A 23,228-nucleotide genomic window follows, 5' to 3' on the forward strand; every position below is an offset into this window, starting at 1 on the left:
GGGATGTGGCGCTGAATTCACCCGTGGGCACTGGGATGGGGACGTGGCACGGGATTCACCCGTGGGCACTGGGATGGGGATGTGGCGCTGAATTCACCCGTGGGCACGCAGCTCTTGCCCACACAGAGCGTGGCACATCCCGGCATCCTGAAGTGACCAGAGATCCTGCCAGGAGCCCTGCCAGGACTGCAGGGCATCGCACAGATCAGCTCGGCTGAGATTCAGTGAACTTCGGTGACAAACACTGCAATTTGGTGAGATCCGGGGAGATTCTTCAAAATTTGGTGAGATTTGGTGAGATTTAGTGCTATTTAGTGAGATTCAGTGAGACTCACCGAGGCTGGGTGAGACTTGGTGAGATTCACTGAGTTTTGGTGAAATTTGCTACAACCTAAGATTTGAGGAGAGAGGTGCTGAGGGATGGGGATGGATCCAGAAGGGATCCCGGCAGCCCCAGGACCTGCCGTGCTCTGAACCCCCCGCCCAGCCCCAGGCATCCGTCCGGCTCCCGCAGCATCTCCAGTCCGGCAGGACCTGCCAGGTGTCACCCACGGCACCGCAGGGACCGGGGGAACGCGCTGGGCCTGTTCTGCCAACCTCCCCCGCCCTCTGCAAACCCCAAATTCTGGGCAGGGGACATGCGAGGACAGCAGGCATCGATTCCCTCGGAGCAATGTTTTGTCCATCCCATTGTCCCTGGGGATTTGGGAGCTGGGAGAGGACCCGTGGACAGCTCAGCAGCACCAGAATTGGAGTCACCCATATTTGGGGTTGTTTTCATATTCCAAGGCTCAATTTTGCAGTCAAAATCTCTTTAATTAAATATTTCAGCTTATCATTAAATATTTTATATTTCATTTCTGGATCCAGGTTTTTAAGGGAAGGCATTGCAGTCGTCTGTGGGTGCAGGGGCAGCACATCCTGGTGCGGTCCCAGAAGTGTGTCCAGGGGAGAATATTGTCCCCTGGACCACGTGTGGGACCAGGGCTTCCATCCCTGGGGACAGGCTCTGCTGTGGGACAGGACACTGTGGGGACTCCGAGGTCTGGGACCTCCATGAGCATGTTGCTGCATGCCAGGATCATGGAATGGTTTGGTTTGGAATGGCCCTTAGCATGCAGTCCCACCCCCTGCCATGGGCAGGGACATCTTTCCACCAGACCGGGTTGCTCCAAGCCCTGTCCTTGGACACTTCCAGGGATGGGGCACCCACAGCTGCTCTGGGCAGCCGGTTTGGGGTGAACCCGAGAGCTGTCATCACCTTCCTGACCTCGGCTGGAAAAGAGTGCAAGGACTTCGGCGCGGGGGCTGGCTGAAGTTCTGAAGCCGCAGCAGAAGCAAGGCCAGACCAACAGTTCCATCTCCTGGCCGCGGGGAGGGCTGCGAGGGCGGGGAGGGCTGGGAAAGCCGGCTGTGAAACGGTGTGACTCGGTGTGTGATACAGTGTGTGACACGGTGTGTGACACGGTGTGTGACATGCTGTGTGACACGGTGTGACATGGTGTGTGATACGGTGTGTGACATGGTGTGACACAGTGTGACGTGTGACACGCTGTGTGACACAGTGTGACACGGTGTGTGACATGCTGTGTGATATGGTGTGTGGCACAGTGTGACATGGTGTGTGATACGGTGTGTGACATGGTGTGTGTTACAGTGTGTGACATGGTGTGACACAGTGTGACGTGTGACATGCTGGGTGACACGGTGTGTGACACGGTGTGTGACACGGTGTGTGACATGGTGTGTGACACGGTGTGACATGGTGTGTGACACGGTGTGTGACATGGTGTGTGATATGGTGTGTGACATGGTGTGACACAGTGTGACGTGTGACACGCTGTGTGACACGGTGTGACACGGTGTGACACGGTGTGTGACATGGTGTGTGACACGGTGTGACACGGTGTGACACGGTGTGACACGGTGTGTGACACGGTGTGTGACATGGTGTGTGATATGGTGTGTGACATGGTGTGACACAGTGTGACGTGTGACACGCTGTGTGACACGGTGTGACACGGTGTGACACGGTGTGACACGGTGTGTGACATGGTGTGTGACACGGTGTGTGACATGGTGTGACACAGTGTGTGACACGGTGTGTGACACGGTGTGACACGTGTGACATGGTGTGACACGGTGTGTGACACGGTGTGACACGTGTGACATGGTGTGACACGGTGTGTGACATGGTGTGTGACACGGTGTGACATGGTGTGACACGTGCGACATGGTGTGTGACATGGTGCGTGATACGGTGTGTGACACAGTGTGACACGGTGTGTGACACGGTGTGTGATACAGTGTGCGACACGGTGTGTGGCACGGTGTGACACGGAGTGACGTGTGACACGGTGTGACACGGTGTGACACGGTGTGTGACATGGTGTGTGATACGGTGTGTGACACAGTGTGACACGGTGTGTGGCACAGTGTGTGACACAGCGTGACACGGGCCGTGCGCGGGCAGGGACGGGGATCCCGCGCCCTTTGCAGGGGGAGGCGTTCCAGGAGGGGCTGGGATTCTGTTGATCCCCACGGGCGAGGAACCGAGCTGCAGACAGTGAGCCCAGGCTGGCTTCTGGGCTGCTGGAGGTGTTTGGTGCCGCTGGGACAGGGCAGTCCTTGCAGCAGTGCCACCGGGAGGATGAGCTGCGGGAGCGTCCCAAGCATCCCAGCCCCAAGCACTGCGATGTCTCTGGAGATGGGAAACCACCCACACCACCCGTGGTTGGTGGGGAGACTTCACTGCTCTTCTGCTGGGTGCTGCAGCTTGGGTGATTGTTCTTGAGCTCCTGTTACCTCCAAGAGCCTCCTGACTCCTCAGAACCTGGCTGGGACCCTTGGGAAGTGAGGACACCCCACCGGGTGAGCTTTGCTGGGAGGTGAGTGCATCCCAGCTCAGGTTTTCCTGATGTTCCCTCAGTATGCACAGCTTCTCCCTCCACCGGGCCACCCTCACCTCTGGCTTGTCCATGTGTCCCTTGCACCACATCCTTGTCACCACCCTGGCCTCATATTCCCGTGTCTTCTCTCCTTTCATATGTGGTGCATGAGGGTGTTTTTTCTGACAAATTAGCCCAGGGTTGGTCACTTCCTGTGACAAAAGTCCTTTAAAAACCATTCTACAGACATCACATTCAAATGGCCTTCTTCAGTGTGTGCCCAGGGCTACATTTTTTACATTAAGGGTGATTTCAGACACATAAATTTATTTTCTTAATTAATTTCAATTCCCTGGAAAACACAAGCAGGAATGGATTTCCTCTCCCCCCCCCCCCCCCCCCACCTGCCCCGAATTTGCAGGTCTACAAAAAAAAACAACCCTATTTCTTGATGTTAGAGCTACCCAGGCAATACTCCCTCATCCAAACAAGCATTCCTAGGTTTAGATTTTGCAGCCCCGAGGTTATCTGATCCCCTGGCACTGAAGGATAAAGCTCCAGAAACTTAAGGGTATTTGGGCAGCTGACCCCACCTCGTTCTTCAAAGAGCTGGACCTGGGGGCACCTGAAATACCTGAGATAAGATACCTGAGATAAGGTAGGAACCATTTCTCAAAATTCCCCAGGGGACATCACTCATCCTTTCTGCCCCCATGGAGGATTCCTGAGGATTTGAGGACATTCTCTGGGGTTGTGTGGCTGAAGTGAAGGTCAACCCAGGAGTCTGTCTTGATGGAAGGACAAGATCTTTCCTTTGCCTCTGAGATCTTGAGATTAGACTTCTATTTTCAGCACTGCTGAATTTCTCAGTAGCTGTAATGAGTTCTAGGTATAATTCACTCTTCATTCCTTCCTGAATTGCAGAGTTTAATGTGTTAAGACATAACAAGCAGCAGAAGGAGAAGGAACACGTCTTCTGTCAGTAAATAAGCTTCTTCTGTAGGTAAATCAGATTTTTATGGTATAAATATAGGTTAAGAGAGAAAAAGTTCATGCCTGGAGTCCTGGGACTTGGACTTTCAGGGCCACAAGGAGTCTGGAAAACAGAGGGAGACAAACATCGTTCCCAACCAGAAATATTTTGGTAATGTCACATGGTAAATAGCTCATCCAGGGGATTGATCATATGCAACTTGGTGTTTGCTTATCATCTGCAGCTTGAGCACATTCAGCACCATTCTCAAGGGAAGGGTTTGGAATCTATGTAACGAGGAAAACATGGAATAGATAGCGGGTAAAACCTGGGGTGTGATGTGTGGGAAAGGGGTTCCTCAGCCTCCCTCTGCTACTCTGGGATGGGAAATACTGTAGGCAGAATACGGAATATTTTGGTTTGTTTATTTGTTTCTAAGGAGTTTCGTCTCCAACTAGAAGCAGGGAATCCAGGGCTCTTGCTGAAAACAGGGAGGAAGAGGAAGCAGGTGAGTTCTGTCAGGATATCTGCCACAGCTGCTGGATCCTGTGAGGAATCACGGAGTCATTCAGGTTGGAAAAGCCCTCTGAGATCAAGTCCAGCCATTCCCCAGCACTGCCAATGCCACCACTGACCCATGTCCCCAAGTGCCACACCCTCAGGGCTTTTAAACCCCAGCACTGTCCTGAGCAGCTGTGCCAGGGGTGGACAATCCTTTGAGGGAAGGAATTTTCCCTAATACACAATCTAATCCTCCTCTGGCCCAGCCTGAGGCTGTTCCCTCTCCTCCTGTCCCTGTTCCCTGGAGCAGAGCCTGACCCCCTCACTGCCCCTCCTGTCAGGGAGTTGTGCAGAGCCACAAGGTCCCCCCTGAGCCTCTTCTTTTCCAGGCTGAGCCCCCCCAAACCCTTCAGCTGCTCCTGGTGCTCCCGACCCATCCCCCAGCTCCGTTCCTTTCTCTGGAATGCTTTCCCTGGAAGATGAACTGTCTGCAGTTCTTTGAGGAAAACCCCTGAGCATACTTTTCTCCAGGGAACATTGGGGATTTCCAAAAGGGCTCCCCCTTCTCCAGCAGCAGGCCCATACACAAGTTTACAAATAAGAGTTCCTTCTTAAATTTCATGCTCAATTTCCACAAGAGATAAGACCACCAAGCCCCAGGCAGGGCATGGGACAATCTACCACCCCCCAGTGCTCTCCTGCTTCCTGTGATCAAATGGACCCATCAGCCATGGACATTGTAAAGAGGAAAAGCTTTTGCCACAAAAATTCAAGTCAGGCCTGGGTGTTGATAAAGCCCTGGCAGCTGGGAGTCTGTCTCACAACAAGGGGACAGAGAGGTGACACATCCCTCCCCATGAGCCCAAGAGAAGTGCCACAGTGCCCCCAGCCAAGGGGTGCAGTCACTGGTGCTGCTCTACCATCTCTGGAGGCTTCAGGGTGCCAAATCCTGCTGTGAATCCTCCTACTGTGATGGCCACCAGCTTCCAGAGGGTTCAGCAAACTGTCCAACACAGGTTTGTCATCACTGCTCCAGCAGCAGCTCCCAGGGTTGGTGTCCCTTTCAGTTGTGTCCCTTTCAGTTGCGTGAGCGGCTCCAGACAGAGCTCTCAGACGTGCCCCTCCCCCTGGAGTGGGTGGACTCAGTTCTGTTTAATAAAAATAGCAATTTCCTCCTCACCCCTGCTCCAGGAAGAAGAGGAGGAAGGGTTGAAGCTGTGCATTATTTGGCACATCTGGACCCTGGCACTGGGCACAGGTCCGGGCTCCAACCAGGGCACCCCCAGGAGACAGGTGCTGGAGGAGAGCAGCCCCCAGCCCGGATTCAGCAGGAGGAGGGCTTTCATGGAATCACGCAGTAGTTAATACTGGAAGGAGCCTCTGGAGGGCACCTGGTCCACATCTCTGCTCCAGCAGGTGCCCCAGGACTCTGCCTAGACAGATTTTAAATATCTGCAAGGATGAAGAACACACGAACTCCCTGGGTAACCTGTGGCAGTCCTCCAGCAGCAGTGAAGTGTGTTGCTGAGGTTCAGGTGGAGCCTATGGACTTCGGGCACTGCTGGGAGGATTCTGGTTTCATCCTCCCTTCAGGTATTAATGTGAAGCGATGAGTTACCTCTGAGTCTTCTCTTCCCTAAACAATCCCAGCTCTCCCAGACATTCCTTGTGGGTGAGGGACTCCATGATCCTGTCCCTTTCCCTCATCCTCCACCAGCCTGTCCCTTGTCTGTCCACGTCACTGTTGTAGTAGGCCCCCCCAAGCATTACTGAATTTGGGAATGATCCCTCCTTCCTCCTGCAGCCCAGAGTCCCATTCACCACCTTTTATCAAGGGTACACTGATGGTTCATGGCCACCCCAGTGCCCAGCAAGGACCCCAACCCAATCTCTGTCCCAGCTGGGTGTCCCCCAGCACATCCTGGTGCCTGGGCTTATTCTTCCCCAGGGCTCCCAGACACTGAGTTCTGCCTCCTTAGGCCAAGGCTGGAGATCCCACAGCAGTTTCCAGCCCTACCACTGCCAGAGTTGGCCCAGAACTGAAGACACCAGAGGCCTAAAGGCTCATCCTGGCTCATGTGAGCTGAGGACATAATGCAAAGCCCCCTGATAAAGGATTACTGTTCTGAGCAAGGGAATGCTGTGCCCAGGGCCAGATTCACACCTGGAGAGGACAAGGCTGGTGGCCCAGGTGGGCAAGAGCCTGACCCCAGCTCCCAAAAGGTGGGCACAGCTTAAGCAGCTCTTTCCTACCTCTGCCAGTGAATTTGGAAGAACTAGGACCAGCACAGGGAGTGCAGAGAGTGTCAGTGCTTTATTAGGGGCAGGTCCTTGCAGGGACTGCAGCACAGGGACACCACAGGACACCAGAGCTCACCCCCAGGGAGGGTCTGGGTATGCCCCAAGCTGGACAGGTCACTGGGGAAGCTGCTGGAGGCATCATCCCCACCTCCCAGGTGGTCCAGGTGGGGGTGACAGGGCCAGGCTGTCACTGCCCTGAGGCTGCAATGCTCCCACCATCCTCCTCTTCCTGGTCCGTCAACAGCTCCGAGAGGTTGGGACCTGGCTGGGGCAGAGCCCCAGAGGGCTGTTCCTTCTCCAGGCTGCAGCCCAGGCCTGCAGTAGATGGGCAGAGGGAATGGTGAGGAGTTGGCTGGATCCAACCTCTCCTTGTGCTGGAGGTGCAGGAGGAACCCGTGGGGATCAGCTCTGGGTCACACAGAGTGGGATAAGCCTGTCCAAGGCTGCACCAGAGACCGCTCCACAGGGATGAGATGGACCCTGAGCAGAAATGGCCCTGGAGCAGAAATGCCATGGTGGGGCATTCCCGGGTGTTTAGTGGCACCCAGGGTGGAGCAAAAAGAGGAGGAGGCTGCCCAGGAGCACAAGGTGAAGATAGCAAAGCATGGGGGGGAATGTATTGGGAATGGTGCCTCAGGGACCATCACCTTCCTCATCCTGAGCCTCAGATGGCTTCCCCTCCAGGCTCTGGGACAGCAGGGTCAGCCTCTTGAGAGCCAGCACGGCTTTCCCTGTTTTCTGGGGGAAGAGAATGGGCACTGAGTCCTTCAGCCAGAGCCACCCCCTCATCCCCCTCATCCCCCCAGGTACCTGCCACTTCCGACGTGCCAGGAACTGCCTGATCCTCTCCTTGGACAGCACCTTGGGGCTGCTGGGCTGGGGCTGCTGCAGCCAGGGGTGCAGCAGAGCCCCTGCACTGGGGAGCCGCCGGCTGCAGCACACAGAGGGGGATCACAGAGGGGCTGCTCCACCCTCAGACCCTCATCTGGAGCGTCCCCTCCACCAAACAGGCAGAGCCTTCCCCTGCCCACTCCCTCCACAATCCAAAATCTAGCTGAGCAGCCCACAGCCACCCCCAGGCCCTACCGGGGGTCCTTCTGCAGCAGTTGGCTGATGAAGTCCTTGGCTTGCTGGGAGATCTCTGAGAAGGTCTCCTCCTCAAAGTCCCACTGGGCAGCTGTGACATTGCTCAGTGTCTCCATGTCAGTGTCCCCCTGGAAGGGCGACTCCCCACTCAGCCTGAAGAGGTGAGCCCAGGGCATCAGTGACAGCTCAGCCCCCTCCAGCCCAGCCTGCTCTGCTCAGGAAGGCACTCACAGGATGTAGCAGATGACACCAACACTCCACATGTCTGTGGAGAAGTTCACAGGCTCAAAGGCGACTACTTCTGGAGCCATGAACTCAGGGGTGCCGTGCAACACCTTCACAGGAGTGTCTGGAGCTGCAGAGAGGATGCAGGAGGCCAGCTGGGATCTCCCTGGGACAGGTGTCCCAGCTGGGAGTACCCTGGGACAGGTGTCTGGGACAAGACACACCAACACACCCCAGGTGGATGAGCCCCTGCACCCAGGTGGGGCTGCCACCCTCCAAGGCCAATTGCAGGTCTTGGTGCTCTCCTAGAGCATCTCTGTGTGCCAAACACCCACAGGCACCTCAGCAGCAGGACTGGGGACACACAGCTTTCCCCAGAGCATCGTGTGCTTATCAAGAAGGGCTCTGGTTTGGTGTCCCAGGCAGGAGGACCCCAAGCTCCTCACTGCTGTGCCAGGCCAGATCCTGTCCCTGAGACAGTGACAGTCCCTGCCCAGCATGTCCAGGAGCCCCTTCTTGCTTACCCAGCTTCTGTGCCAAGCCAAAGTCGATGATCTTGATCCAGTGGCTGCTGGGGCTGACGCAGACGATGTTCTCAGGTTTGAGGTCGAGGTGGACGATGGCCTGGCCATGCATGAACTGCAGCCCCTCCAGGATCTGCTGCACATACTGGGCACTGCTGGGCTCTGTGTGCTCAAAGTCATCGTCCACAATGCGCTCAAAGAGCTCCCCACCTGCCACGCTGGGGACAAGGAGGTGCTGGGGACCCCTTTGGGATCTACCAGCCCTGAGGAGAGGCAGTCCCACCAGAGAACCCAGACTCTGGGAGGACCTCACCACTCATACCTCCAGAGCCACCAGGTTCCCCATCTATCCCACACCCACAGCACAGGGATCCCTCCCCACCTTCAGTGCTCACCCTGGCAGAGCCCAGAACTGCCCCACCATCCCCAAACCTGACTGCCCCCCACTCACTACTCCATCACCATCACCAGCTCGGCGGGGCCCTGGAAGGCTGCAAGGCACTGCACAAGGCGTGGATGATGCAGGAGGTTCATCAGCTCCACCTCGGCCTGAGCTGCCTGCTTCTCCTTTGCTGTGCGTGTCCGGAAATATTTCCCAGCCCGGATTTTGCTGGTGGCCTTTTCCTGCAGCCTGTAGACTGTCCCGAATTTCCCCCTGGGACAGAGGGAGGATGAGGGATGGAGGAGCCACCACCACTCACCTGCATCCCAGCAGGGCTGCTCACGGACAGCCACGGGCCATCCCCAGGTGGTGGGGACACAGGACCCTCACTTACTCCCCCAGCTTCTCCAGCTGTGTATACACATCTGAAACCTTGTCCTGGCTGTTGATGACCACGTCACAGTGTTCAAAGGCCTCCTCAGCTCCTGGGGATGGATTAAGGTGAGCCATGCAGGGATTCCCCATGCTCTGGGGACAAGGGGCCTGTCTTCCCCTCTAGAGCTAATTTCTGTATCCCCCCTGCTCCATCTGGGACCTACCCCCCTCCCCACACAGTGTGGATGGTACCTGGGGAGAACATGGGGACAGGAGCTCCTGGGGCAGCCCAGCACCCTGCACGTCAGGTTTGGGGTAAAAGGTGCTTTTAGGATCAAAAAGCCAAGAGAAATGGGGCCAGGATGGGATGGAGATTGGTGATGATAGGGGGAATGGACAAGGGGTCACACCATTGCTGGGGTCCCCTGTGCCTCCCTGGGAAGAGAACCAGGGCTCCACTGTACCTCCTGCCTGGGACATGGTGGTGCCACCAGCTCCTCACAGGGTGCTGGCACAGTCAGGACAGGCGCTGGATGTGTCCCCCAGGCTCTGGCAGCCCAGAGCTGGGACAGAGGTGCTGGGGCAGGTGATGGCTGAGTCTCTGCACCTTCTTCCTGCCGCGGGAGACCACTGGCATTGCTCCACTGGTACCCACACTCCCCATCCCCCCTGAGGCGTCCCTCTTGATGGACCCAAAGGGACCAAGCCAGATTTTAAAGCAAGGACTCTTTTTGGATAGGGACAATGCCTTCCCGGAGCCCCTTAGGCTCCAAGCTGATGTTTTTCCCACACACTGTCTTACATCAGCCGGGAAATCCCCAGGAAAACCACACTTGTAGGGCAAAGGACCTGTTTCCTTATACATTCCCTCCAATCTCTGTCCCCAGAAAGGCTTAGAGGACAGACAATGACACCAAAGGGTGTCCGGCAGCAGCACCCAAACCCCAACCCGAGAGCCACAGCACTGACCTGTTACTGTTCTTTCCCTCCTGTCCCAGGCCACCTGCAGGTCCCTGACCTTTCCCAGTCACTACAGAGCCACAAGGGAGCTGGGGAGGGAAGGAAGGAACGATGCTGGGTGTTGGGGACAACTGGGACCACACGTATGGGGAATGTCTCAGGGTACAGCTGGGAGCAGCTCTCCCACTCCGATGCTGGGCACAGCCCTGATTCTCCCCTCCCTTTCCTTCCCAGAGCACTTCCGTACTTGGGGGATAAACAACCCCCACCACTCGTGAGTTATGTCCCAGCACCCCATTTAGCACCATGCAGGGCCACGGGTTTGCAACACAGAGCTAATGCAGAGGAAGCCCAGGGTAGGGGGGAGACTGCAGAGACCTGGTACACCTCATTACACAGTAGAGACCCCCACTCCTCCCTCTCAGCCCCTATGCAGAATCTGGCGCCTCTCACGGGTTAAATCCGCAGCCAACTCAGCCCCGGCCAACCCCCGCCTCCGTCCCACCCCAGGGGTGGGTTCCTGCAGAGGGGTTGAGAACCCACACCTGCCCCCCCCCCCCGCCCCTGCTCCACCTGCAGCTGAAATCCCAGAGGAGCCATCGCTCTCTCCAACACAAGCCCTGGGCTTCGGCTTCCCAGGAGAGCTCGGCCCCGGTTTCAGGGAAGAGGGGGTGAAGGTGAGTGGGGAGTTGCAAAACTCCGGGCCTCCAAAGCAGGTGGTTTGGAGGAAAAATGTATTTCCCGGCTTTTATTCCCCAAAAGCAGGAGCGCGCAGCCAGTCTGGTGCCCGGTGCTGCCCTTGGCTCAGATTTAACATGGGAAGAAGACCGAGATTTCCTCCCGGCGCTGACTCCAGACCCGGGGATCAGGCAGTGGCGCTGCACAGGGACCTGAAATCCCTGGGGAGCCCGGTGGCACAACAGCTGAGGTAGAGGGCTTGTCACCTGGGGTTACCTGCTGTCCGGAGCCAGGTCTCGGGGAGATTTGGGGCAGTGCCAGCGCTGCCAGACACGTCCCAGTGCCGCTCCCAGGCTCGGCACAAAGTCCACGGCCTCTGGCAGGGAGTAGGGGACAAATGTCCCCAGGGCAGTGGCGAGGTCACTACGACCTCGCCGTGCCTGTGTCGCCGCGACTTTGCCAGCGGCGGGGCAGAGCTGGGGCCGGGGGTGCCGTGGCCAGGGGTCCCTCCCGGCTCGTGGGGCTTCGGGATGGATGCTCCGGGCTCGGCGATGCCGCCAGCGCTCGGCTCGACCCCGCTGGGATATCGACTGCCGGGGACAGGATAGGACACGGGGGTGGCCTGGCTGGGGTCAGGCAGATGGAGCGCGGCTGGATGCATCCCGCCCGCACGGAGAGCGGCCATGAACACCCCGCACCTGCGGCTCTGAGCCGCTCGGTCCCTGTCCGGGGCAGGATGAGGCGCTGGGCAGCTCCCGGCGCACGGAAAGAGGACAGCCTAGGGATGCGAGGGATCCCGGCAGCCGCTTGATGTCAGTGTTGGCCTGACGCTGGTCCCGATGACAGCGGGAAAAGGAGCAGAAAAAGGCCAGGAGGGGACAGAGATTTGGGGTCTGGGGGATCTGTGGAGAGCTGGCAGCACCCACGTCCTTGCGGGATGCGCCGGCATCGAGCGCTTCGCTGGAGGGTGAATCCGTCGGGAACTGCATTCCCTCTGGACGGTGCATCACATCTCTGGGACGACAACAGCAGGAAAAGCTGGCTGCTGGTGCAGGGATCGACGAGCAGATCAATGCATCCTTTGGGATTGTCTCGTTACCGACAGTACTTCATTTACCGGCCACCGACCTGGCCCTGTCTCACCTTTGCCTTCGGATTTGGGAAGGTGGCCCGTCCAAAATGTCCAGTGGTACCTCATCCACCCTGGACACCCTCTCCTCGTGCCTTATAAAATTAAGTAATTAATTAATCATTAGTAGTCGCACCCAGGCAGCCATGTGTTCCTGCTTTGGGAATCAAGTTGTCCCAGTCTGCCCAGGGGGATCTTCCACCACGGCTGGGATGGGATTCCCAGGTGACTCCCCCAGTCCCAAACCCTCTTGTGCTGCCCATGGGGTGCCCACCAGATCCCCTTGGCTCACCCTGACCACCGATGCAGCCCCTCACCTCCCACTTTGGCCTGAGTCAGGACCCTCTGTGCAGATTCAGCTGCCTCTGCTTTATGTAAGTCCGACAAAGGGTGTCACTGCAGGGCTCAGCTGCAGGCCTTGGTGCTGAGAGACAGCACAGGGGGACGGGGTCATGTCAATGGGCCCTGGGTGTCCATCTGTCCTTGAACCCTTGTGCCTGAGGGAAGGGCTCAATGACCTCACAGGGACACAGTCCCTGCTCGCTGTTATCCCAGGGGGCATGGCCCCTCTTCCCATCACCCAGGGAGGACACAGTCCATGCTCCCCATTTTCCTGGGAAGAAAGTCTCAGCACATGTACCAGCCATGTGTGGGGACACGGGTGACATGGGGACATGGAGAGCACTGAGGACTTGGGAGGCACAGAGAACACAGAGATCATGGGGGACATGAGGACAGGGGACACCACGGACATGGGGACACAGGGCTCAGAGGCCTTGTGGGGACCGGGGAACATGAAGCAGACACTGGGGATGAGGGGGACATGGAAAGTACAACGGCCCACAGGGCCCACAAAAGTCATGGAGCAGATAGGGGGATGTAGAAGACATGTGGGGGACAGGGGACACGGTGGGGTACGGGGGGATTCCAGAGACACAAGGACAGCAACGATGGGGGCACCGGGGACACCACGGATAGAGGCACACGGAAGCACAGGGGACCTGGGAAGGTCTGGGGACACCTGGGGACACGGAGGGGCGGGGCCAACCGCCCGGAGAGCCGCTCATGGGCGGGGCCGACCGCGCACGCTCTGGGGGCGGAGCTACTGCAGGGGCGGGGACGCTCGGAGCTTTACTTCCGGGATTGGGCGGGGCCGTGCCCTTATTGGGGCGGTGGGCGGGGCCAGGCGGGGCGCACGTGCTTGGCTCTGGCGCCCCGCAGCGCTCGCGGGCGGGGGGAGCGGCCGGGGACTGGGAGCACTGGGAGCTGGATGCGGAGTGCTGGGAGATGGGCGTAGAGAGCTGGGTGCGCTGGAAGCTTGGGAGATGGGTGGAGAGAGCTGGGAGCTGGAAGCAGTGGCTGATGCGTGCTGGGAGTGCTGTAACAGTGAGACCCGGGGCGTGGGGAGTTGGGGGTGCTGGGAGATGGGGACATGGAATGCTGGGTGATGGATGCGGGAGGCCGGGCTGGAGATCTAGGATATGGGTGCTGGGGAGCTGGGTGTAGGGCACTGGGAGGCGGGAGTTGGGATGGTGGGAGCTGGGTCCTGGTTGCTTAGTGCTGGGGTCAAACCCAATTCTGTAGGATCAGGGTTGTGCAAACATCGATTGCCCCAAAATTATTCCTGAGAGCGTGGAAACGGTTGTGGCAGCCTGGCTTTGGAATGCCATGAGGCGTGGTAAGATCAGAGGTGGCAGTCGGAGGTAGTGGTGCTCAGCCAGACACACCAGGGTGTCGAGGAGCTAAAATATGGCTGGAAAAGACCCAAATACATAGAAAATAAATCAGTCTGGATCTATAAACCACAGTATCTCTGGCACCAGCTTGGGAATCAGCCTGTCTCTGTGTCGGGTTGGCTGATCCAGTTCCTCCAGGCCAGACTAAGGACCTTGGACCTTTTCCTCTAGCCCTGGGAAGGTGCAGCAAGTCAGGGACAGTTCCATGGGCAGGAAGCACCCTGGGGAGTGGGACTGCCTCTGGACCCTGACAACAACTCCATACAATGACAAATAATGGTCCATGGGACCTCAAAGAGCCTCACCGTGGCTAAAGGCACCACGGGACAGTGACGTAAGGGCTGGAGCTGGGCTCACAGATAAGTCCAACACCCGGAGGGGTTATCAGCACCCCAGGCTGCTCCTGGCTCCTCCAAAGCTCTCCATGCTCCCCTTGTGCTCTGCTTTGAATAGCAGGCGTGGAAGGACAGGGACAGGCAGGTAAGGACAGAGACAGGCAGGGGATCCCATGATTAAGGAGGCCATCATCAGGCTCTGTCCCACTGACAGCACAAAATCCCAGGAAATGGGATATGCCAGGAGTCAAATCCGTCCTGCACTAGCTGGGGACTGATGTGGCCTTGAGCACTGATGTCACAGTTCCTGATACAGAAATCCCCCCAATATGGGTGTTTTCTAGCTGGTAGGGATGGGTCACCACAGGGAGAACATCTGACAGCTCAGGGGATGCCAGGAACAAGCCCCATGTCCCAGAATCATCCCAGAGCACCCAGCTCTGCCTCCCTGCTGTCTCCCGGGAAGATCCCAACAGACCGGGGTGGGGGACAGGGACAAACCCTCTGGAGGGGCTATGCCAGGGCCAGTGCCCCTGGGGCACTGTGGGGACAGGAACAGTCCCCAAGGGCTGGGGGTATGTGGTTCCACGCCAGGGTGATGACTGAACGCCCCTTCCTGGGATGTGGTACCAATGTCACCAGTGCCCCAAGCTCTGCAAAAAGGGTTCTGCCCCCCATACTACTGGTCATACTGGGACAGTCCAAGGGGAAGTGGATTTGTCCCCATCCTTTCCTCCCCACCCAATTCCCAAGATTTGGCCCATTTTACACTCCCCATCCCCTTTCCCACTAAGGAATAGCCAGGCTATATCCAAGACCAGCTCTCTAGCTGGAAAACATTTGGCACAATTAACCCCCACTGATTAGAATCACATAATGGGGAAGAGAATTTATGATTAGGGATTTAGCAGCCCAGAAAAAAAACCAAAACAAACAAAAACCCACAAACAAACCTATTTTGTCATCAGAACTTAATTCAAAATGCTTCAAGTAGCTGCTCAGGCTCATTCCCTAAACTGTTCTTCCCAAACATCTCACAGGGACAGCCTGGGCCCAGCCTGCTCCAGAAAATGAGAGTTCAAAATGACCAACTTTGAAGGGAGAGACTTTTTAGGTTTGTAGTGAGGGGTCCTTTTTTTTTTTTTTTTAGTTTTATTTGCAAAATGTATTGCTTATTTTTGCCTTTTATGGACACATTATTCCCTAAAATTCTTGCTGACTGAACCCCCTGTCCACACCCCACAGGGCTCAGCCAGCAAGTAGGTTACCAGTGGGGAAAAATCCCCGCGAAACCTTTGGGAAAGCTCATGGACTTTGCCCTTTGGGTCACTCCTCTCCTTGAGATCTGAGATGGCGTCCAGATAACCCTGGGAGGAGCCCTTGGCAGAGCTGGAATTGGGCAGATGGGTGATCTAGGGACAGAACTGTCACCTGCTGAGTTTACTGAGCTCCCACCGTGCTGAGGGGACACGCGTCTGCTAATTATGGTCTGTGTATGCTAATTGTGATCTATCTAATTGTGATCTGTATGTGCCAGTTGTGATCCTGATCTGTGCCCGCTGCTGCCCCGGAACGGTTCTGGAGAAGGACACAGGCATTAGGTAGTTAAACGCAAGACGGCTGAAGAGAAAGCCTGCCCTAAAGCCAGCCAACCGCATCCGGGGCTGAAGTCCCCCCCTTGAGCGCTGGGGTCTCCTCCTCGATCCAGGCCCCTCCCTGGAGCATCCCCCGCCCCCGCACAGGCAGCCTGAGCAAGGCCTCGCCGCTCTGGGCCGACCTGGCCGAGCAGCTCTCAGGGCCGGCTTTCGGTGTCGCCATCCCGGCCAAAACCCTCCTCTCGGAGCCCCACGCACCCTGCCCGCCCCGCCGAGAGACTCCGGGGACTCTGGGCCCCGTAAGACACCCTTCGGCCTGCGGGAGGCCTCAGTATGGGCTATTCCGCCCCCGCGGCACGACCCGGCCCAGCCACACCAGGGCCCGGCCCGTCTCCTCCGCCCACCGCCGTGACACAGCGCCCTCCACGTGGGGCCGCGGGGAGTCCTGGGACGGCGAGTCCGTAATCTCCCCGGCCCCGCAGCCACAACGCGTAGGTGAACTACAACCCCCACAATGCCTCACTGCAGATACACGCACCGCCTCTTCCTCTGTGATTCGCGTTTCTACTGGCTCCGCAGAGCCGTCACGCAGCGGTACGGCGGGTTCTGATTGGCTGGAGGACGGCGGAGCCGGGACGGCGGCTATGGCGGCCGGGCGGGCGAAGCGGGAGCGGTGCCGTCGTCGCCATTTTGTGTGTGAGGGGCCGGGCCGGGCCCACTCCCGTCGCGGAGCCGGCCGGGGCTCTGTCCTGCGAATGGAACGTGGGGCCCCCCGCCGGGCCTAATGGGGCGGTGCCGCGGCGCCACCGGCCGCTCTCCCGTCAGCGCTCCGGGACCGGAGCTCAGCGGTGCCAGGCGCCTCTTGGAGCTGCGCGGCCTCCCCAGCGTCTGAGCCGGTGGGGTGGAGGAGCCCGGAGGGCTCCGGCTGCACCTGCATTACTGGGCGGGGGCTGGGGCTGTTTTTCTGTCAGAATTAGCCTTAAACGGTATTTTAACGTTTCTCGACAGCCGCAGCCCAATTTCGAGCGGGGCAAACCCCCGTGAAGAGCACCGAGGGGACGAAGAGCGCAATTTTTATGGAAACTGGGGCTGGGAAGCACCTCCGGAAGGCTGGATCTGCCGGTGTCCCCGTCCCGCAATTCCCTCATACACCGCGTTTTGGGTGGGGGGAAATAATCCCTGACATTTAATCCTTTGTTTCACACATTTCAGCCAAACCCCGCGGGGTTCCCGGAGGGATCCTGCCCGGATCCAGTGGATCTCAGCTAACGTGGCCTCCCCGCCGGGGAGCTCGGAAATTTAAAAACAAAAGCGTTTGGCTGTTGCCAGGGCCCGGGGGGACTTCTCGGGCGGTAACAAGCCCGAGCGACCCCGGGTTCGGAGGGAGCAATGCCCCTCCGAGGCTGGAGAAGCATCTGCGGCGTTGCTTTCCCCGTGCAAAGTCAAACCCCGTCTGTTTAAAAACTAAAAGTGGCATTTTTTTGGACGTGCTCAGCGCTAGGGAGGGATTGAGCTGGCCCAGCCTCCCCACGGCTCCTCAATGGAGCTCCAGTTCCCAACCCCGTTCTTTCCTCGGCAAAGGCCGATAACACCAGCTCATCCCCTGGTGTTTGTGGGGCTGGGTTTAGGTTTAAAACAGGGAAATTTGGGAGGCTTCCACTCTAAGTGCGGATTGTGCTGTCAGACGTGGGTTAGCCAGTTAAAACCAGATTATTTTACATTTAGGCACTTGGCTATTTTTTAAAATTATATTTGTTATGATTCTATGGATGTTGCTTTAGCAGGTCCTGAATGCCAAAGCTTCATATGGAAAGGTGATGGCTGCCCCAGCCCTTGAACTGTTCAAGGCCGGGTTGGACACAGCTTGGAGCAACCTGGGACAGTGGAAGGTGTCCCTGTCCATGGCAGTGGAGTCGAACTGGTTTTTAAGGTTCCTCAAACCAAATCTGTTCTCTGATTCCATTATATTTTATATCCCAGCTGCATTTCCAGGGCTGGGAGGTTTATTGTGTGTATTTTCTAATGCTTGTGAGAGCTAAAAATTATTTTGTCAGACTAATGAGGGTCACACTTGGTTTGAGCTGTGAGCTTTGCACCTGCCCAGGCGTTCCAGGGTTTATGGGGAGCAGAAGGTTTGTGGGCAGCCAGGGTTTGCTCAGTTGTAGATGCACCAAGAGCTCCAAGAGCTACAGGTTTTTGGTGATGGTCCCACTGGCTGCAGATTCTCCTGTTGCTTCACCAAAATGCCACTTGAGTGACCCAGAGTCACCAGGAAATTCCCAGCGCCTTCATGAATGTATCCTGGGAAGGTGAAGCCAGCGAAGGGGAGCACAGTTAGTGCAGGTGAAGTGTCACAGCAGGCACAGTGGGGCTGCTAGAGCTGTGTCCCTGGGTATAACCCTGGCATGGGGTCGGGGAGCCACCTGGATTTACCAGGCTTAGACCTGGAGTGCCACGGAAGGAGCACTGGCAGCAACTCCAAGGGGCTGCTGTGTCACCAGGCAGGGTTTTGGACTCGCCTCACCCCTGTAGCATTAACAGACCCTTCTTTCTTGGATTTACAGTGTTTCCAGGGAACTGCTCTGTCCCTGCATTGCTTCTGTCCAAGGGGAAAGGCCATTTCTGCATATGGGATGGAGCAGTCTCCATTTTTTTTTTTTTTGTGGTGGTGCTCTAATTTCTGCTTCTTCCCAGGAAAGAATTTCAGCCCTTCCTTCCCCTTGGGAGGGGAGTAGCTGGGAAAGCCTTTTGCCAGAGGGTCTCCCAATGCTCTGTGTTTTCAAGTGCCCCAAATTCAGTGTTGGTGTTGCCCTTCCAGAGCCATGGAGCCCTGGGGAGGTGATTCCTGCCTGGCATCCCTGTCCAGAGAATCATGGAATAGTTTGGGTGGGAAAAAACCCTAAAGCCCATCTCATTCCACCCCCTGCCATGGCAGCAACACTAGGTACTCATGCTCCAGGTTGCTCCAGGCCCCATCCAGCCTGGCCTCGGACACTTCCAGGGAGCCAGTGACAGCCACAGCTGCTCTGGGCAACCTGTGCCAGGGCCCCACTACCATGGCAGAGGTTGGCACTGGATGGTCAGCTCCTCTGCTCCAAACCAGCTCTGGAGCTTGTGGGAACACTTGGGATGGGGAGCTCTCCTCACAGCCAGGGAGGAGCATGTAGGAGCTCTCTGTCCATTACTGATCCACTTGGAGGTTTCAAAGGTCCCACAATGGCACTGGTCTGTGTCTGCAGAGTTGGGCACAGGAGCTGCAGCGAGCCCTTGGGATCAGGATAACCTGGTTCCTAGGGAAGGTCACAGAATAAAGCAGGAGGAGTTCATGGGGGGAAGAACAGGTTGGAGAGTTGATCATTATGGTCCTTTTAGTTGGTTCGTTTGGTTTGGGTTATTTTAAGTTGTATTTTATAAAAGCATTTGCAGAGAAAACATTTCTTCCAGGGAGTTGAACCTGATGGGTGTGGGGTAAGTGGATGAGGGCAAAACCTGGCTGAGAACATCACTTTAGATCAAAGTTTCCCCACGAAGCTGGTACCAGGAGCTGCATTTCACGGAATTAGGACCATGAGGGACCTCCGTCGGTGCTATCGGACACATGTCCTGCCCCGGCAGAAAACGCCTCTTGTGAAAATCGCGGAGAGGGAATCTCTGGGCAGCGGGAAAGCAGCGCCCGGGCCGGAGGAGGACGCGGGGCTCGGCCCCATCCCGGGCCGCAGGATCCCGCAGGATCATCACCCCCTCCCCCGGCGCTGCGGTGATGTCATGGCACAGGGAAGGAGCCGCTGGCTCCCGGGCTCTTGAGCAAGTGGCCCTGGCTCGTTTCCTTCCCCCCGCCGGTGCCCCAGAGAGGGGGGTGGGGCGGGAGGGAGTAGGGGACACGACAAAATCTGTGTGATCCCCCTGGAGCGGCTCGCTCGGCCGCTTTAACCCTCGATTTTACAGCACTCTAGCTGCGCCGCTAGCGCTGGGGACGTCCCTGTGCTCTCCCCCCCAACCCCCTGAACTCCCTGTTCCCTGATAAAAGGCTGTTTTTCCCCCGTGGAGTGGCAGGGGTTTGGCCGGGCTAGGGTTAAACCTGGTGGGACATATCCAGCACCTAGGTGCTGTCGCTTTACCCCCGATCTGGTCCCACCGCACCTACGCTGGAAGCGCTGGGACAGCTCTGTCCCTTGTTTCCCCCCCCCTCCCCCCCCCCCCCCCATTCCTGCGGGCAGCTGCCCAGGCCCATCCCGGCTCCCTGCCTCAATCCCAGCTCCTGCCTCGCCAGGTACAGCTTTCACCACCTCCAATTCTGATCCCGACTTCTGCCTGCATCTCGGCCTCGGCCAGAGCAGCCTCCGCCCCTCGCCTGCTTCACCCCTCCCTGTACCTGTTTTCCCCCAAAAAAAGCGCCAGCGCTCGGAGCTTCTCCTGCTTTTCCCTCCTCCTCCCCCTCTCAGGTGCAGCAGGAGGGAGGTTGAGCCATCGCCTTTCCCCGCTCCCTCGTCAGCCATGTCAGAGGCCAAGTGCTGACTACCAAAACTTTTCCTTGGGCTGCTCCAAAACTTTAAGGATTTTCCTCTCACTTGTAGCTTGAAGTCGATTTTTAAGGCAGTTTTCTGCCCAGATTTCAGTTAACGACCTGGATTCCTACGGAGCTGCAGGGAAACAAGAGTCAAGTTTAAGGGAGCCTTAGGCAAACAGACTTGAGGCTACTCCTCCCTCAGTGAGCTGCCCTCTGTATCCATCATACACCATTTTACCCCCTTTCCAGGTACCTTTAACTATTTCAGCTCATTAAGCAGGATTACATTCGAAAACAAATTGGGGGAAAATAATAACAAAAAAGGTTAAGCAGGGAATTAAAACTAAGTTTAATCGAACAACAGTCATAACATGATGAAAGTAATCCAGGATGTATTCCCTGGTGGGATGCCATTCTGATTATTTTCGAGAAACCACACCAAAACTATTACAGTTACAAGTAATTAAATTTATTAGACCTCTCTATTTTATAGTCAGTTTTGGCCAATTTACAGCTTTCTTGGGTTTTTTTTTTTCAGTTTAGACACAAAAAAAAAATAAAACCATAAACCAGATACCACCAATACATCAACCCCCTCCCCCCCTCGCCCCGTCACAGCCACCTAAAAAAGGGGGAGCCCTCGGCCCCTCCAGCTGCAGTTTAGCCCATAAAAAGGGTCCGCGGCGACTCTGTACAAGGACCGAATGTTCCACCCAGCACTGTAAAACCCGCCCCCCCCGCGTCCCCCTGTCCAGTGTCACTCCCCCGGCTTGCAGGGGCCTTTTTCCTGCCGGGGCAGCTCTTGCTCCCGCAGCAGCCGCAGGTTCTCGGCTCGCAGCCTGTCCACCTCCCGCTCCAGCGCCTGCACCCGCGCCGGGTCCGCCGCCTCCCCCCCGGCTTTTTTGCTCTCCATCCTCAGCCGGTTGTTCTCCTCCTCCATGCGTGAGAGGCACTTCTCCAGCTCCAGGTACTCCTTCACCAGCTCCTGCTTGCTCATGTTCTGCAGGCTCTCCACATGGTACCGCTCGTACGTCTCCGAGAAGTCCCTCTGCAGAAACTCGCTGCCGTCCCCCCCCATCCCGTCGCTGCCCCCGTCCTCATCCGCCGCGTCGTCCAGGAAATCCTCCTCGCTCGTGTCGTCCGACTTGGCGGCCGCTCGCCGCGGGTAGAGCCCGGTTTTCAGGTCGGGCTCCTCCTGGTCATGGTCCTCCATGAGGAACTGCGTGGTGTTGTAGGGAGCCACCGGCTGCCCCTTGGCGAACATCTCCGCCCGCAGCCGGGAGGCGCGGAGGCTCTGCCGCTCGTCGAACTGCTGCTTCTCCTCCCAGCTCAGCTTCGAGTACGGCTTCCAACGCCGTTTCTTCTTCGACGGCCGCCGACGGTGCTTCTTCTTCACCGGCCACTCCTCGGTGCGTCCGACGGCCCGGTACCGCGGGCCCAGGCCAGGACGCCCCGCTCCACCCGCCGGCGGCCGCCCCTCGGCGCCGCCCGCCGCCGCCTCCGCCCCGGGGGGCGGCAGCAGCCCGGCATCGCCGTCCTCCGCCGGCGCTTCCCCGCGCTCGGACTGCGGCTCGGGCTCAGACCGCGACTCCGGCCGCGCCTCGGGCTCGGAGCGAAGCTCCGGCTCGCACTGGGGCTCCGGCCCCGGTTCAGCGGGCGCCGCGTCGGCCATAGCGTTGCGCCCGGCTACGCTCGCTGACGGGCGCTACCGGGGCCGCATGGGGCCGGCCCCGCTCAGGCCGACCGAGACATGGCCCGGGGGAGGTTTAACGCCGCCGGGCCCGCCTCCCCGCGCGCACTGCACGCGCCGCCGCCGCTCCCACCGCAATCCCACTCCACACCCCAACTAGCGCCCACCGCTGCCCGCTCCCGACTGCCTCTCCTCGGCCGCCGCCGCCCCCTTTATACCCGCGCGCGCCCCGCCCCGCCCCGCGCAGGCGCCCTATGCGCCCCGCCCCGCCTCGCGTCGGACCCCGCCCCCGCCGCGCGCCCCTCGCCGCCGCCACGGCCCCGCTCGCGCGGGCGGTGCCGCCTCGCGGCCAATCGGCGGGTGCGGGGGGCGGGCCCGCCCGCCGGGACACGCCTCTGGCCGTTGCAGGCACTGGTCGCCATTGATCGGGATGGGCGTCACTCGTGCGCGGTGCCACCAATCGAGAGGGGGCGAGGGCGGGATCGGGCCGTACCACGCAGCGGGGGTGTCGCCGTACGCGGGGCCGCGCGCGACCCGCGACCTTCAGGCCCGCGCCGAGGGCAGCGCGCGCGGCCCCCCCCTACGGCGGAGCTGTGGCACGGTCCAAAAAGAGTCCCCCGCGCGGTGGAGGCGCCGCTGGCCGTGCTGCGGCCCCGGGAGCGAGGGGGGTTATACAGGGCCGGGCCGGGCCGGGCCGGGCCGGGCTCAGCTCGGGGGGTCCGGGAGGAGTTTCGGGGTTGCGCCGGCCCGGGGGCAAGGGGGCGAGCGGAAGGATCCCGGCTCCGTGCGAATGCAGCGGTGCTGCCGTCGGCGGAGGGAGATGTAAACAAACCGAAGCGGAAAGAAGCCCTTTCTTAAAGGCGCCGCGCGCCTTCTTGTAGGGGCGGTGCGGAGCTGCGGTCCCGAAGCTCGTGGGGGGGGGTGTGGGGGGGAGGGGGAAGGGGGGGATGGGAATGGGGAGGTCCAGGGCCTTGTGCTAGTCCCAGTAATGGTTCCGTTCCTGGTTCTGCCACACCCCACTCACAGTGGCGATATCCCCCTTGGGCCCCACTTTCGGGAGCGAGGGGGGCCCCCGGCCTAGGGGGGGGGTTGGAGGGGTTTGGGGGGCCCCGTTGAGGGACACACGCCATGGGGACACACGGCTGGGGAGAGCCATGGACGGGCCGGGGAGCGGGCCTGGGGGTGCTACTGGGGCTTCGTGTCTGAAGGGTGAACAGTACCCGGGGTCCCCTGTGGGACCCACGGCCCGGAGCCTCACGGCCGGGCGGGGCACAGCCCGCGGAAGGAGGGGGTGGTCTGTGTCACCGCTGTCACCAGCGGGGGGAACCTACCCTGCCCTGCCC

General features: G+C 58.6%; 2 protein-coding genes across 2 annotated transcripts; both read right to left on the reverse strand.

The window, feature by feature from the left end:
- Positions 1–93: 93 nt before the first annotated feature.
- LOC134053418 (myosin light chain kinase, smooth muscle-like) lies at positions 94–10,438 on the reverse strand. Its single transcript, XM_062508441.1, has 14 exons — positions 10,225–10,438; positions 9,720–9,869; positions 9,508–9,552; positions 9,275–9,365; positions 8,950–9,153; positions 8,499–8,716; positions 7,981–8,104; positions 7,750–7,902; positions 7,474–7,594; positions 7,358–7,401; positions 3,482–3,536; positions 2,966–3,070; positions 1,271–1,380; positions 94–229 (listed from the first exon to the last, which is right to left on the reverse strand). The coding sequence occupies exons 2-14, from the start codon at positions 9,733–9,735 to the stop codon at positions 94–96; spliced, it is 1,422 nt and encodes a 473-aa protein (XP_062364425.1). The 5' UTR covers positions 9,736–9,869; positions 10,225–10,438.
- A 10,082-nt stretch (positions 10,439–20,520) lies between these two features.
- HEXIM1 (HEXIM P-TEFb complex subunit 1) lies at positions 20,521–22,044 on the reverse strand. Its single transcript, XM_062508006.1, has one exon. The coding sequence runs from the start codon at positions 21,865–21,867 to the stop codon at positions 20,953–20,955; it is 915 nt and encodes a 304-aa protein (XP_062363990.1). The 5' UTR covers positions 21,868–22,044; the 3' UTR covers positions 20,521–20,952.
- Positions 22,045–23,228: the final 1,184 nt, after the last annotated feature.

The sequence above is a fragment of the Cinclus cinclus genome, chromosome 24, assembly GCF_963662255.1.
Source record: "Cinclus cinclus chromosome 24, bCinCin1.1, whole genome shotgun sequence".
Taxonomy (NCBI): Eukaryota; Metazoa; Chordata; class Aves; order Passeriformes; family Cinclidae; genus Cinclus; species Cinclus cinclus.

What these genes read in the sequence shown, in the direction of transcription:
- HEXIM1 (XM_062508006.1), bottom strand. Translation starts at nt 21,867, where the DNA reads ATGGCCGACGCGGCGCCCGCTGAACCGGGGCCGGAGCCCCAGTGCGAG.
- LOC134053418 (XM_062508441.1), bottom strand. An exon ending in CTGGTGATGGTGATGGAGTA is followed by an intron (nt 8,717 to 8,949) that starts GTGAGTGGGGGG and finishes CCTTGTCCCCAG; the next exon opens with CGTGGCAGGTGGGGAGCTCT. An exon ending in GACACATGGACAAGCCAGAG is followed by an intron (nt 1,381 to 2,965) that starts GTGAGGGTGGCC and finishes CCGCCCTCGCAG; the next exon opens with CCCTCCCCGCGGCCAGGAGA.